Source organism: Zea mays, chromosome 4, assembly GCF_902167145.1.
Source record: "Zea mays cultivar B73 chromosome 4, Zm-B73-REFERENCE-NAM-5.0, whole genome shotgun sequence".
NCBI lineage: Eukaryota > Viridiplantae > Streptophyta > Magnoliopsida > Poales > Poaceae > Zea > Zea mays.
Genome location: NC_050099.1, coordinates 201,998,949 through 202,014,012, shown reverse-complemented (window position 1 = coordinate 202,014,012; position 15,064 = coordinate 201,998,949). Strand labels below are relative to the sequence as shown.

The 15,064-nt window shown below is 42.2% G+C and overlaps 1 protein-coding gene across 1 annotated transcript; it reads right to left on the bottom strand.

Annotated features, from left to right (window-relative positions):
- Positions 1–8,449: 8,449 nt before the first annotated feature.
- On the bottom strand, positions 8,450–10,170 carry LOC100303914 (thioredoxin H-type 5). Its single transcript, NM_001165494.2, has 4 exons — positions 9,837–10,170; positions 9,636–9,730; positions 9,397–9,522; positions 8,450–9,224 (listed from the first exon to the last, which is right to left on the bottom strand). Exons 1-4 carry the CDS (start codon positions 9,853–9,855, stop codon positions 9,093–9,095), a joined length of 372 nt encoding a protein of 123 aa, NP_001158966.2. The 5' UTR covers positions 9,856–10,170; the 3' UTR covers positions 8,450–9,092.
- Between the last annotated feature and the right edge of the window lie 4,894 nt (positions 10,171–15,064).

Sequence of the window (15,064 nt, the reverse complement as noted above, 5' to 3'; positions counted from 1 at the left end):
ATGGATCCTAAGGGAATGGGATGGTGGTCAACGACAAGGAGAAGGAGACCATCTTCAACGAGACGAGGGACGACAAAGCAAATGACCCCGGCTCGAGTCAAAAGAAGAAGGAAGGGAAGAAGAAGAGGTGGATCAAGAAGATCGTCTACTACGATGACAGCGACGAGTCCTCTTCTTCCCAAAAGGACGACGACAACTACGAGAAAAAGAAAACGGTCAATTCAAACTTTTCTTTTGATTATTCTCGTATCCCCCAAAGTACAAATGCTCATTTACTCTCCATTCCACTTGGTAAACCTCCTCACTTTGATGGAGAGGACTACGGATTTTGGAGTCACAAAATGCGTAGTCACTTGTTCTCTCTCCATCCAAGCATATGGGAGATAGTAGAGAGTGGAATGCAATTTGATAGTACTGATAGCCCCTTATTTATCAATGAGCAAATTCACAAAAATGCACAAGCTACTACTGTGTTGTTAGCCTCTTTGTGCAGGGATGAATATCATAAAGTGAGTGGCTTGGATAACGCCAAGCAGATTTGGGACACCCTCAAGATCTCACATGAGGGGAACGATGTCACCATGCTCACCAAGATGGAGTTGGTGGAGGGCGAACTTGGGAGATTCGCAATGATCAGGGGAGAGGAGCCAACCCAAACGTACAACCGGCTCAACACCCTCGTCAACAAAATAAGAAGCTATGGAAGCACACGATGGACGGACCACTACATCGTACGCCTAATGCTAAGGTCCTTCACTGTCCTTGATCCACATCTTGTAAACAATATTTGTGAAAATCCTAGGTACACCAAGATGTCGCCCGAAGAAATACTTGGAAAGTTCGTAAGCGGGCGGATGATGATCAAGGAGGCAAGATACGTTGATGATGCGTTGAATGGTCCAATTCATGAGCCTCAAGCCATCGCTCTCAAGGCAACAAGTAGCAGGGAGGCGCTACCTAGCAAGGTGGCACAAATTGAGGCGGCTGGGCTAAATGAGGATGAAATGGCCCTCATCATCAAGCGATTCAAGACGGCGCTAAGGGGTCGCAAGGAGCATCCCAACAAGAACAAGACGAAGGGGAAGCGCTCATGCTTCAAATGTGGTAAGATTGGTCATTTTATCGCTAATTGTCCCGATAACGATAGTGACCAGGAACAAGGAAATAGCGGAAAGTGGGAAAAGAAAAAGACCTACAAGAAGGCTAAGGGCGAGGCACACCTTGGCAAGGAGTGGGACTCGGATTATTCGTCATCCGACTCCGACAACGAAGGACTCGCCGCCTCGGCCTTCAACAAGTCGTCCCTCTTCCCCAACGAGCATCACACATGCCTAATGGCAAAAGAGAAGAAGGTAAACACTCAAAAGTCTACTTATGCCTCTAGTGATGATGAATCTAGCGATGATGAAATAGACTACGCTAGTTTGTTCAAAGGCTTAGATAGAACTAAGATTGATAAGATCAATGAGTTGATTGATGCCTTGAATGATAAGAATAGATTATTAGAAAAGCAAGAGGATCTTTTGTATGATGAACATGATAAATTTGTAGAAGCACAAAATTCTCTTGCTTTAGAAGTTAAAAGAAATGAAATGCTTTCATTTGAATTGTCTACATGCCATGAATCTATCTCTAGCCTAAAAAGTGTTAATGATGATTTGAATGCTAAGTTAGAAATAGCTAGTAAATCAACCTCTCGTGAAGAACATGTTATGATTTGCAATAGGTGCAAAGATTTTAATGTTGATGCTTGTAGTGAACACCTAGTTTGCATTTCTAAACTAAATGATGAAGTGGCTAGTCATAATGCTCAACTTAAGACTAGCAAAAATGATTTTGATAAACTAAAATTTGCAAGGGATGCCTACACGGTTGGTAGACACCCCTCAATTAAGGATGGGCTTGGTTTCAAGAGGGAAGCCAAGAACTTAACAAGTCATAAGGCTCCCATTCCCGCCAAGGAGAAAGGGAAGGGCCCTATGACAAATAGTGCTCAAAAGAATCATGCCTTCATGTACCATGATAGGAGATATCTAGGGATGTTCATTATAATAGAAGTTATAATGCTTTTTCTTCACATGCCATGATTGCTTCAAGTTCCTCTAATGTGTATGGTAGAAATATGCTTAGGAAAAATGTTGTTCATGCTCCTAGGAAAGTATGAAATGAATCTACCACTGTATTTCTTGCATGCAATACTAGATTTGTCCTTTCATGCAAAAATAAAAAGGTGATTGCTAAGAAAGTGGGGGCCAAATGCAAGGGAGACAAGACTTGCATTTGGGTCCCTAAGGCTATTGTTACTAACCTTGTAGGACCCAACAAGAGTTGGGTACCTAAGACCCAAGCCTAATTTGCCTTGCAGGTTTATGCATCCGGGGGCTCAAGCTGGATTATCGACAGCGGATGCACAAACCACATGACGGGGGAGAAGAAGATGTTCTCTTCCTACGTCAAGAACAAGGATTCCCAAGACTCAATCATATTCGGTGATGGGAACCAAGGCAAGGTGAAAGGACTAGGAAAAATTGCTATTTCATCCGAGCACTCTATTTCTAATGTATTCTTAGTTGAGTCGCTTGGATATAACTTGTTGTGTGTGAGTCAACTTTGTAACATGGGATATAATTGCTTATTCACAAATGTAGATGTGTCTGTCTTTAGAAGAAGTGATGGTTCATTAGCTTTTAAGGGTGTACTAGACGACAAACTTTATTTAGTTGATTTTGCAAAAGAGGAGGCCGGTCTAGATGCATGCTTAATTGCTAAGACTAGCATGGGCTGGCTGTGGCATCGCCGTTTAGCACATGTGGGGATGAAGAACCTTCACAAGCTTCTAAAGGGAGAACACGTAATAGGTCTAACAAATGTTACTTTCGAAAAAAATAGACCTTGTGCAGCTTGTCAAGCAGGTAAACAGGTGGGAAGCTCTCATCATACCAAAAATGTGATGACCACATCAAGACCTCTGGAGTTGCTTCATATGGATCTCTTCGGACCCGTCGCCTATCTAAGCATAGGAGGAACTAAGTATGGTCTTGTTATAGTTGATGATTTTTCCCGCTTCACTTGGGTATTCTTTTTGCAGGATAAGTCTGAAACACAAGGGACCCTCAAGCGCTTCCTAAGGAGAGCTCAAAATGAGTTTGAGCTTAAGGTGAAGAAGATAAGGAGCGACAACGGGTCCGAGTTCAAGAACCTTCAAGTGGAGGAGTACCTTGAGGAGGAAGGAATCAAGCACGAGTTCTCCGCTACCTACACACCACAACAAAACGGTGTGGTAGAGAGGAAGAACATGACACTCATAGATATGGCGAGGACAATGCTTGGAGAATTCAAGATGCCCGAGCGGTTTTGGTCGGAAGCCGTGAACACGGCTTGCCACGCCATAAACCGGGTGTACCTTCATCGCCTCCTCAAAAAGACTTCGTATGAGCTTCTAACCGGTAACAAACCCAATGTTTCGTACTTTCGTGTATTTGGGAGCAAATGTTATATTCTAGTAAAGAAAGGTAGAAATTCTAAGTTTGCTCCCAAAGCTGTAGAATGGTTTTTGTTAGGTTATGACTCAAATACAAAGGCGTATAGGGTCTTCAACAAATCATCGGGTTTGGTTGAAGTCTCTAGCGACGTTGTATTTGATGAGACTAATGGCTCTCCAAGAGAGCAAGTTGTTGATCTTGATGATGTAGATGAAGAAGACGTTCCAACGGCCGCAATACGCACCATGGCGATTGGAGTTGTGCGGCCACAGGAACAAAAGGAGCAAGATCAACCTTCTCCCTCAACAATGGTGCATCCCCCAACTCAAGACGATGAACAGGTTCATCAAGAGGAGGCGTGTGATCAAGGGGGAGCACAAGATGATCATGTAATGGAGGAAGAAGCACAACTGGCACCTCCAACTCAAGTTCGAGCGACGATTCAAAGGAATCATCCCGTCGACCAAATTTTGGGTGATATTAGCAAGGGAGTAACTACTCGCTCTAGATTAGTTAATTTTTGTGAGCATTACTCTTTTGTCTTCTATTGAGCCTTTCAGGGTAGAAGAGGCCTTGCTAGATCCGGACTGGGTGTTGGCCATGCAGGAAGAGCTCAACAACTTCAAGAGAAATGAAGTTTGGACACTGGTGCCTCGTCCCAAGCAAAACGTTGTGGGAACCAAGTGGGTGTTCCACAACAAACAAGACAAGCACGGAGTGGTGACAAGGAACAAGACTAGACTTGTGGCAAAAATTTATGCCCAAGTCGCAGGTTTGGACTTTGAGGAGACTTTTGCTCCTGTGGCTAGGCTAGAGTCAATTCGCATATTGTTAGCCTATGCTGCTCACCATTCTTTCAGGTTATTCCAAATGGATGTGAAGAGCGCTTTCCTCAACGGGCCAATCAAGGAGGAAGTGTACGTGGAGCAACCCCCTGGCTTTGAGGATGAACGGTACCCCGACCACGTGTGTAAGCTCTCTAAGGCGCTCTATGGACTTAAGCAAGCCCCAAGAGCATGGTATGAATGCCTTAGAGACTTTTTAATTGCTAATGCTTTCAAGGTTGGGAAAGCCGATTCAACTTTATTCACTAAGACTTGTGACGGTGACTTATTTGTGTGCCAAATTCATGTCGATGACATAATATTTGGTTCTACTAACCAAAAGTCTTGTGAAGAGTTTAGCAGGGTGATGACTCAGAAATTCGAGATGTCGATGATGGGCGAGTTGAACTACTTCCTTGGGTTCCAAGTGAAGCAACTCAAGGATGGCACCTTCATCTCACAAACGAAGTATACGCAAGACTTGCTAAAGCGGTTTGGGATGAAGGACGCCAAGCCCGCAAAGACTCCAATGGGAACCGACGGACATGTCGACCTCAACAAAGGAGGTAAGTCCGTTGATCAAAAGGCATACCGGTCTATGATAGGGTCTTTACTTTATTTATGTGCTAGTAGATCGGATATTATGCTTAGTGTATGCATGTGTGCTAGATTTCAATCCGATCCAAGGGAGTGTCACTTAGTGGCCGTGAAGCGAATTCTTAGATATTTAGTCGCTATACCTTGCTTCGGGATCTGGTATCCAAAGGGGTCTACCTTTGACTTAATTGGATACTCAGACTCCAATTATGCTGGATGTAAGGTCGATAGGAAGAGTACATCAGGGACATGCCAATTCTTAGGAAGGTCCCTGGTGTCGTGGAGTTCTAGAAACAAACTTCTGTTGCCCTATCCACCGCTGAGGCCGAGTATGTTGCCGCAGGACAGTGTTGTGCGCAACTACTTTGGATGAGGCAAACCCTCCGGGACTTTGGCTACAATCTGAGCAAAGTCCCACTCCTATGTGATAATTAGTGCTATCCGCATGGCGGATAATCCTGTTGAACACAGCCGCACTAAGCACATAGACATCCGGCATCACTTTTTGAGAGACCACCAGTAAAAAAAGAGATATCGAAGTGTTTTATGTTAGCACCAAGAACCAGCTAGCCGATATCTTTACCAAGCCTCTAGATGAGTCAACCTTTTGCAGGCTGCACAGTGAGCTAAATGTCTTAGATTCGCGGAACCTGAATTGATTTATAGCATACATGTGTTTTATGCCTTTGATCATGTTCCTTATTCATATTGTTGCTTATTTATGGTGTTCAAGTTGTACAAACACTCCCTAGACCTCAAAATTCCATGTGTGAATGATGCACACATTTAGGGGGAGATGTGCTACAACTTGACCCTTTGAGACTAACCATGTGCTTGAGTTTTCTTAATTTAGTCTCAAAGGAGGTTTGAAAGGGAAAAGGTGGACTTGGACTATGGAAGACTTCCACTGCACTCCGATGAGAGGGTAACTTATTCCAAGTTCATCTCCATGCTCTTATTGCCTTTTTATTCTTAATTGAAGATTTTGGTGAGGCAATGGGATTCTAGGGCCAAGATTGATCCCGTTTTGGTGCTTGATGCCAAAGGGGGAGAAAATAAGGCCAAAGCAACAAATGGATCAGCTACCACTTGAGAATTTTGAAAATAATAGAATAGAGCTTTTGGTTTGTCAAAAATCTTGTCAAAAATCTCTTATTGTCTCTTTTGTCAAAAGTTGATTTCTTGTGGCGAGAATATTTGATTATGGGAAATAGGGGGAGTTTTTGAAATCTTTGATCAATTTCTCTTTGAACAACTCTCTTTATGTCTCAACAAGTGTGTTTGACTTAGAGATAAGAAATTGAAGTTGATTTGCAAAAACAAAACCAAGTGGTGGCAAAGAATGATCCAAATATGCCAAATTTGATTCAAAACAAATCTGTGTTCTTAGTTGCATTGATGTTGCACTTCTTTTAGTTGCTTTTTGTTGTGTTGGCATTAATCACCAAAAAGGGGGAGATTGAAAGGGAAATGTACCCTTGGGACATTTCTATAAGATTTTGGTGATTAAGTGCTCCACACAAATGCTTTGAGTAATATTTGTGCCAAAGACTTAAGAAGTGCAAATCAAGAGTAAAGGTATGTTTCTAAGACTTAGTACATTGTTTTGGAGACTAATGTATTGTGTCTAAGTGCTAGAAACAGGAAAAGACCAATTGGGAAAAGACTTGGCTGAGCAGCCAAGACTCTGCGCAGTTTGGGTGCACCGGACAATGTCCGATGCGCCAGGCTGGCTCTGGCGAACTGGCTGCTCTCGGGTTTCGTCGGCGGCGTACGACTATAAATCACCGGACTGTCCGGTGGTGCACCGGACTGTCTGGTGAGCCAACAGTCGGCCGTGTAATCCGCGCGTGACGCGTGGCAGAGCCAACGGTCAGAAGGGGGCACCAGACTGTCCGGTGCGCCAACGGCTCTGAATCTCCAACGGTCGGCTTCGCCAAAGAAGGAAAGAAATCCGCACCGGACAGTGTCCGATGCGCCAGGCGACAGAAGACAAGAATTGCCTTCCTGGAATGCTCTCAACGGCTCCTAGCTGCCTTGGGGCTATAAAAGGGACCCCTAGGCGCATGAAGGAGTACACCAAGCATTCTCTAAGCATTCCTAAGCATCAAGACTCCAATTCCGCGCATTCGATTCTTTGTGATAGCAACTAGAGCTCCATTTGAGTAGAGAACTCTTTGGGTTGTGTTGTGAGCTCGAGTTGTGACTTGTGTGCGTGTTGTGCTCTGATTTTGTGTCTTGTGTGCGTTGCTCATCCCGGCCTTACTTCCGTGCTTCTTTGTGAACATCAAATTGTAAGGGCGAGAGGCTCCAAGTTGTGGAGATTCCTCACAAGCGGGATATAGTAAACAAAGCAAAACACCGTGGTATTCAAGTGGGTCTTTGGACCACTTGAGAGGGGTTGATTGCAACCCTCGTCCGTTGGGACGCCACAACGTGGAGTAGGCAAGTGTTGAACTTGGTCGAACCACGGGATAAACCACTGTGCCTATCTGTGTTGATCTTCTTGTGGTTATCGTGTCTTGCAAGAACTCCTCTCTAGCCACTTGGCTTTATTGTGCTAACTCCTAATTAAGTTTTGTGGCATTAAGTTTCAAGTTTTTACAGGATCACCTATTCACCCCCCTCTAGGTGCTCTCAGTAACACGACTTGTGGGTAAAGATGTGCAACCTCTGTCGAGTGTAAAACTCAGTTGTGCTCACGGTCATGAGAGGCTCGGACCCTCACATGAGTAACTTATGGAATTAAATTTAATTGGTCATTTGCATCGTATTGTGGTTTTATTATTAAATTTGATCTATTATTACTCTGGTTTGGTATACACTTACAATTAGTAACTGCTAACAAAATTTAACCAACTTATTAAAAGCTATGCTCAGCTTTAACCATTATTTATTGATCAGCCTTACATTTCACATGAGCTCCCACCTTTGGTGAGTTCATGCACATTATTCCCACAACTTGTTGAGCTATGATATTTTGTGAGCCCACCCTTGCGATATATAAACCTCCCATAGGAGAAGAACAGGTGGTCCAGGAGGAGGACTACAATGAGGTGTATGAGCTAATCTAGTTGGCGTCTCGAGTCAGCTTGATGGCGCCAAGAAATAATTATTTAGTTCGCTTTATTGTTATCATTTATTTTTTGTAAGACACTTCCACGATGTAATAATATTTGTGACATTTATCTCTATACACTTGCTCATTATATGTGTTCTTCTTTGGCGCACATATGAGATGCACCCGGCTGTATTCCTTAAATCCAGGTGTGACAACCACAAATTCAAATTTGAATAATTCAAATGTAAGCATCAAACAAAGACCAAATTCTAGGCTCAGAATGATGCAACAATTCATGTCTTCCCTTGGGTTTAATCTACTAAAGTCATAATACATCTCCAAATAAATAATCAAAACTCTACTAAAAGGAAGAGAAAAAAATCTATAGAGGGAAGAAAAAAGGTAACACCTGAATTTTGTGGATATTAGAGAAGAAATTTTATATCCCAAATTCAGGGTATTACAAACGCGAGATTCTTTTTTAAGGGAGATTCTTTTTATACACCTGGACAGACAGGGACGTGCGGACGGGTGGCGAGCGCCGCACGGTCGGGACGAGGGCGGCATCGGTTGACGCGGGGCAGAGGAGCGCGCGGTCGAGAAGAGGGTAGAGGGGCATGTGGAGCAGAGACATAAAGGCAAAAACATAAGTTTTAAACTGATAATTTTTGGCAGCCTTAGGTTGGCCGCCGAAAATGCTTACTGTTGCTGTTGTGTCTATTTCTGACTTGATGCGGCCGTCTATAAAGGTAGGTAGAGATTGCTGAGAATAATATCTACCTCTACAGATGTATGTATTTAGAGAGTAGAGGGGTGGCTCAGCTCTGAGACCTATTTATTTGTTCTTTCTAGAGTCGACTGTTTACCGAGCGTCTCAAATTAAGAATAGAAGGGGTCGCTGCAAATCAAATGAAATATGTAGCGGTGGTAATTAGCTAGTATGACGTCCCAAGTCCCATCGATAGGAGACAGAGAGAGAGCAAACGGATGAGAAATGAAGATTAATAATAATGTTATTTGTTTATTGTTGGACGATCCGATCGTCCGTCGTCTTTTGCTAGCCTCATGTTGTTATTAGTCGACCGTATATGCATGCAGCATGAATGGATCGATCGATCGGAGATGGAATCATATGTTCCTGTCGATGGCGGCTCTGAGGTCGTCCACCTTGGCGCCAACGACCCTCTCCTTCTGTATGCCGTTCTTGTACAGCACGAACGTCGGCAGCGCCTCCACTTGGAACTGCTGCGCCACAGCATCCTGCAGTACGTACGCATATATGAGCATCGACGATGACGATGACCACCGTATGTGTGTGTGTGTATATATATATATATATATATATATATATATATATATATATATATATATATATATATATATATATATATATATATAGGAAAATCAGAGCTGCTAGTCGTCTTATACTTACTTTAAGCTTGTCGATGTCCACCAAGCAGAATACGGCCTGCATCTTTCTAGCCCTGGCCATGTCCCTGAACGGTTTCTTCATCGCCTTGCAGGGTTCGTTCCACTCCGCCGAGAACATGAACACCACCTTTAATTAATGGAATGGAATTGATCCGGCCCAACAAGGAGTTAAATAGATTTATATATATATTCTCAGAGACACACTTGGGAAGGAAGGCCGCGTATGTAGGCAGGTAGTACCAGGTGATCATGTCGGTTCAGAGCTTTACTCAATTGATCAGTATCGTTGACGATGTAATAGATCCACCACCGCCTGTAGCCGGGAGGCCCAAACACTGTAGTACACCACAGCATAAAATTGATTAATTACCATGAGACAGAAGATGAGATGAGACGCCACATATACAGCAGCAAGACCAGCTAGTTAGCTAGTACTGTTACCTTGGGTGGTTAACGACATGCTCCAAGTTTCTATACGGCCTGAGCGCGCTCCTCCTCCTCGGTCGAGTCGTGTAGCTTAGCTAGCTAGTAGATCGTATGGGGATCCGATCGATCGAACACGGCAGGAGGCACGCAATGAGCCCACGGGACATATGCAGCCCTACTAGTGCTAGCTGTTTGATGTCGAGTATTATATATTATGCCGACGACCGCACATATCAACATCGATCATCCGCCGGACCGGAAAGAATAGATGCTACGAGTGCCAATTCGAACTTGGCTACAACGACCAAGCATCTCTCTTGTGTTGCAATGCAAGCCATCTATTTATGATATGCCCGTCGTCCATCGCTACGGTTATATATATATATATATATATATATATATATATATATATATATATATATATATATATATATATATATATATATATATATATATATATATATATATATATATATGACATAGGATAAATTTTATTTTAATAAAACAAAAAATATATATTTTCTATTGATTAGATTAGTGTGAATGTGTAGCCAACAAACAAGGTTCAAACACTCACTTATACATAATTTCGATTTATTTTTTACATAAATTTTCTATTATAATAGCAGAGAAGAGATTATAGGAGTACGGATTGATTCTAAAAAATATAGGGTTTTTTTTTGGAAAATATTGACGCGGGACGACCGTTAAAACTGATACTTTAAGGGTGTATTTGGTTTGACTTTTGGTTTTGGTTTTTGTCCCCTAAAAGTCAAAAGCCAAACCAAAGGGCTGGATTAAGGAAGCAGTTTTTTCTAAAAGCCGACTTTCTCACAGTGCAAAAATGAAAGCACAACTGGACCTGCTTTTAGTGTCTTTTAGATGGAACTGTGAAAATGTATATCGAATATCTTTTAACGATTTTTAGTGGTTTCGACCATACATTTTTTTTGCTTTTTAACAGCTCATAGCCCACATCAGCTTTTCCCACAGCTCACAGCCCACAACAGCTTTTTTCACAGCCACAGCCCAACCAAATAGACCCTAACAGCAGAATCTGATTATCAGATTTTTTGTATTTAAATTTCTTTTTAGATTGTTTTTATTCTTAAGTGCTTGTTACATCGTTTCCTTGACTCTCCTTTTGTACCTTTTTTAAATAAGTGGTATTTATGCCAAAGAATGCACTCTTAAGTAATAGAGAATGTTAATAATATTTAAGTCTTATAGCTACATTTGAACGGATCGACCTTCCCGACTTTTAGCATGTGTGAATTTTCCATCAAATAATTATAAATGTGGTAAGAGTTACTAGTATCAACAGAGATGCATGTCAAACGTATAAGTTCAACTAGTACAATAAATTCTTTGGCAACAATCAATATAGGACCTAAACTGTTACAAATCAAATTATAGTACAATGTAAATATCACAAAAACAAAGTATAAAAAGTGAGGACTAAAGCCAAGAAAACTCTGAAGGCTCGCGCCGCATAAATAGACGAACATAGTCTATTGTCTATAGGCTTTAGAGCATCTTCAAGAGCTCCGTAGAAAATGACTCCTAAAAATCAGTTTAAGGGGCATCTAAAAAATTATTCTGGTTAGATTTTAACTATTTTTCCAACAGTTCCCTTAAATGTGGATCAAAAATAATTTAAATGAGACATGGTAAGCCTTAGGCGCATGTTGATATGTTTCATGTGTGTATTTTTTTTATTTCGTAGCTTTGATGTTTGCCATCAGAGTTCGCTAGAGTATACGGGTGGCCATGGTCGGCGACAGAGGACCAACGGTGAGGCCGAGCGACAACAAAGGCCTGACTGACGATGGAGGTCCAAAAGTGGGTCATGCGACAGTAAATGTCAGATAGCGGGGCGCAGCAGACGGCGAGGTTGCACGGATGGCGTTGTACGACGAGGTTGCGTGGGCGGCGGATTGTGTTTCTAGTTAGCTCAAAAAATCCCCCTTTTTATAGCTACAAATGAGGGAGTTTTAAGGGCTATGAAAAGGTTGGGAGCACTTTAAGGGAATTTTAGGAGACATGTTTTTGTGTTTTTTCTTAAAAAACTTAATTAGGGGAGGCTGATGGGAAGCTCTTGGAGATGCTCTTAGATAAGCCATTAATAGTGAACAATGTATAACTAAACGTAGATAACAGTAGCACAGCACACGCACTTAATCTCAAATAGGAAACTGGTACTTTACGGTAGTAGAGAAGAGAATAGATGGTGTATTGTCTAGGTGGTGTTGAAATAGTGTCAGTTTCTTTTCCCATCTATGCACTATGAAGAATACCTTTTTTCCATACAAATTTCAAGTACATCTCATTTTAAAGTTTCACATTCATAAAACTGTTGGTAATATAGCAAATTTTTACTTATGACAACAATATTGTATGTTGGCAAAAACTTGTACTAAAGAGACTAGTGTCGTTTTTTGTCAACAACCTGCACTAAATGGTCTTCAAGCTTTAGTATCAGTTAGATTTACCAAATGGTACTAAAGTGAACTATTTAGTAACTATTTGTCGAGGAATATTCATCAATAAATTTGTGCGGTGGATTGCGTGATCGAGAATTGTAGGTGAATGTGCAGGAGACTCGAAGTTTTAGATATGTTGGGCTTCAAATGCGAGATAATACGCTATGTACTATTTGTTGCAGTGTCTATTACCTTTGCAATAAGATCAGACGATCTACCATCTTGGGGCACCTTATCCCTCCTTTTATAGTCCAAAGAGGGGGAGGTTATAGGAAGGTTATCCGGTCAATTGCCAGATAAGGATGTGGATCGGAATAGCCAAGTCTATGCCTAAATACAAGGATACTTATCTCTATCTTTACATGAAGATTACTCTTATGATTAGGGTTCTGCATTATTTATAGGGATATCAATATTATCTTCTAATCCAACAGAATCATGCATCTCCTTATCTTCCCAAATCTACTCTTAGCAAGTCAATCTCCTTGCTAACATGTAGGACGAGTCCCTAGGCAATGTGTCTAAGCACTCGGACCCACTTGTTAGAGTCTTGTTTATCAAATTGACCATGGATACCCCTTATATAAATCTTTAACAATATTGGAGCCACTGACAAGCACTTATTTGTGATGGAAATTTTGGTACCAGTTGGTGGCTCTAAGCGATACTAAGGGGGTGTTTGGTATGCCTCTAGAGCAAAACTCCAAAGAGGAGTTGTCTACAGCCAACTAAACACCATAACTCAATAGTTGCAAACTCCATGAAGTTTTAAGAGCTACAATACAAATTTTTAGAGTACCTCTTTTGCTGCCCTAAAAGTCTTAAAAACCAGCCTAGAGATGGAGTTTGGAGAAATTTATCCACCACTACAACTGATTATTACAAAGAAATCTAGACTCAAGAGCAGAGCTACTTAACCTAGAGTTTCGAGGAGAGCCGCTCTAGAGTGGAACAGAGCCATATCAAACATCTAATAAATCTATCGAATGGAGCCACCAACTTTTACTAATGCTTCATCTAGGACCCCGATAGATGAACAAGATCGAAGGCCCCAACTCAGGGAGCTTCGTCAGGAAGGCTTATTCAACGAAGACGGATGGTATGATGATTTTAATCATGATGCCTTTACTTTTGATGATGCTTCTCCCTTGGCAGCAGAATTGCAGGCTACCCCATGGCCCCCATCATACAAGCCACCTCAGCTTCCCATGTATGATGGGCATTCAGATCCAAAATAGTTTCTGATGAGCTACGAAGCAACTATATCTTTGTATGGAGGAAATACTGCAGTTATGGCGAAGTCCTTCGTCATGGCAGTCCGGAATGTAGCCCAAACATGGTATTCTTCTCTTCGGCCAGGGACTATCACGTCGTGGCAGAAGCTTAAGGACATGTTGGTTACCAGCTTCCAGGGCTTTCAAACGAAGCCGGTCATAGCTCAGGCTCTGTTCCAATGTACGCAAGACCACGAAGAATACCTTTAGGCATATGTACGAAGGTTCTTGCGATTGAGGGCACAAGCGCCTACGGTGCCCAATGAGATTGTCATTGAGGCCATGATCAAGGGTCTTCGCCCAGGACCTACTGCTCAATATTTCGCCAGCAAGCCCCCACAAACTCTAGAGAAACTACTTCAGAAGATGGATGAGTACATCCGAGCTGACAATGATTTTCGCCAAAGAAGGGAGCAAGCCTACAGATTCTCCGAAATGACCAGGGGCTTCGGAGGAAGAATCCATTCGAGGCACGTCAGGTCAATTCATAACTCCACTCAGAGTGACGATAAAGGAAGTCAGTCTCAGAGGTCACAATATACCTCACAATCTTCGGGGCAACATCAAAGCTCTTTCAGGCCACCAGCTCCAAGGGGCAGAGGCGCCAGGGGCTTCGGACGAAGATTTGGGGATCAGCCTAGAAAGATCTACTGCTTATTATGTGGTGAGGACAAGGGCCATACTACAAGAATGTGCCACGTCACCATTCAGAAGCAAAAGGAGATAGCAGAAGCCGAAGCTCAGCAGAATCAGTCGAAGCAGGTATTGCACACTGCTTCGTGTCACTCTCCTTACATACCAGAGTATGTGAACAATCATCCTGCAGCTTCTGTCGCTTTGGCTAGCCATTCACAGGCTTCCTAGCCACAACTCCCGCCTCCACCACCACTACAACTGACCTATTCCTGAAGCCAGCAGCCAGAAGGGTGCCAGCACTCTCAACAGCAACGGGAATTCAGGGAGGAATCCGAAGCTCGCACAGTCAACTATACTGTGCCGGAATCAAAGCACATCTATTGAGAGATATACTACTTCTTAAACATTTTTACGTTCATTGTCATTTTGTTTTTTAATAAGGAACAATCAATGTAAATCTAGTTTTAATTTCTTGTAATAGCTTCGCTCCTGTCAGAATGAAATATACCTTCTTCACAGATTTACGAAGCTCAAAAGTCGTTCCTAAGGGAATACAAAGCTAAAAAATTGCAGAAGTCACAAAAAGTCGTTCCTAAAGGAGCGCAGCGTAAGTTTTGCCGAAGCTCCAAAAAGCCGTTCTTAAGGGAGCGCAGTGTAAGTTTTCTGCTCAAAAGTCATTCCAAAGGGAATGCAGAGCTAAATACCACCAAAATATAAGGCAAAGAAGTTCAAAAGATGTTCCTAAGGGAATGCAGAACTTACACCGAAAAGTCAACGGTGATACCGCCGAAATAGAAGGCGAAGAAGTTCAAAAGACGTTCCTAAGGGGATGCAGAACTTACACCAAAAA

What these genes read in the sequence shown, in the direction of transcription:
- LOC100303914 (NM_001165494.2), bottom strand. An exon ending in TGAACCGACATGATCACCTG is followed by an intron (nt 9,523 to 9,635) that starts GTACTACCTGCC and finishes CATTAATTAAAG; the next exon opens with GTGGTGTTCATGTTCTCGGC. An exon ending in TGGACATCGACAAGCTTAAA is followed by an intron (nt 9,225 to 9,396) that starts GTAAGTATAAGA and finishes TACGTACTGCAG; the next exon opens with GATGCTGTGGCGCAGCAGTT.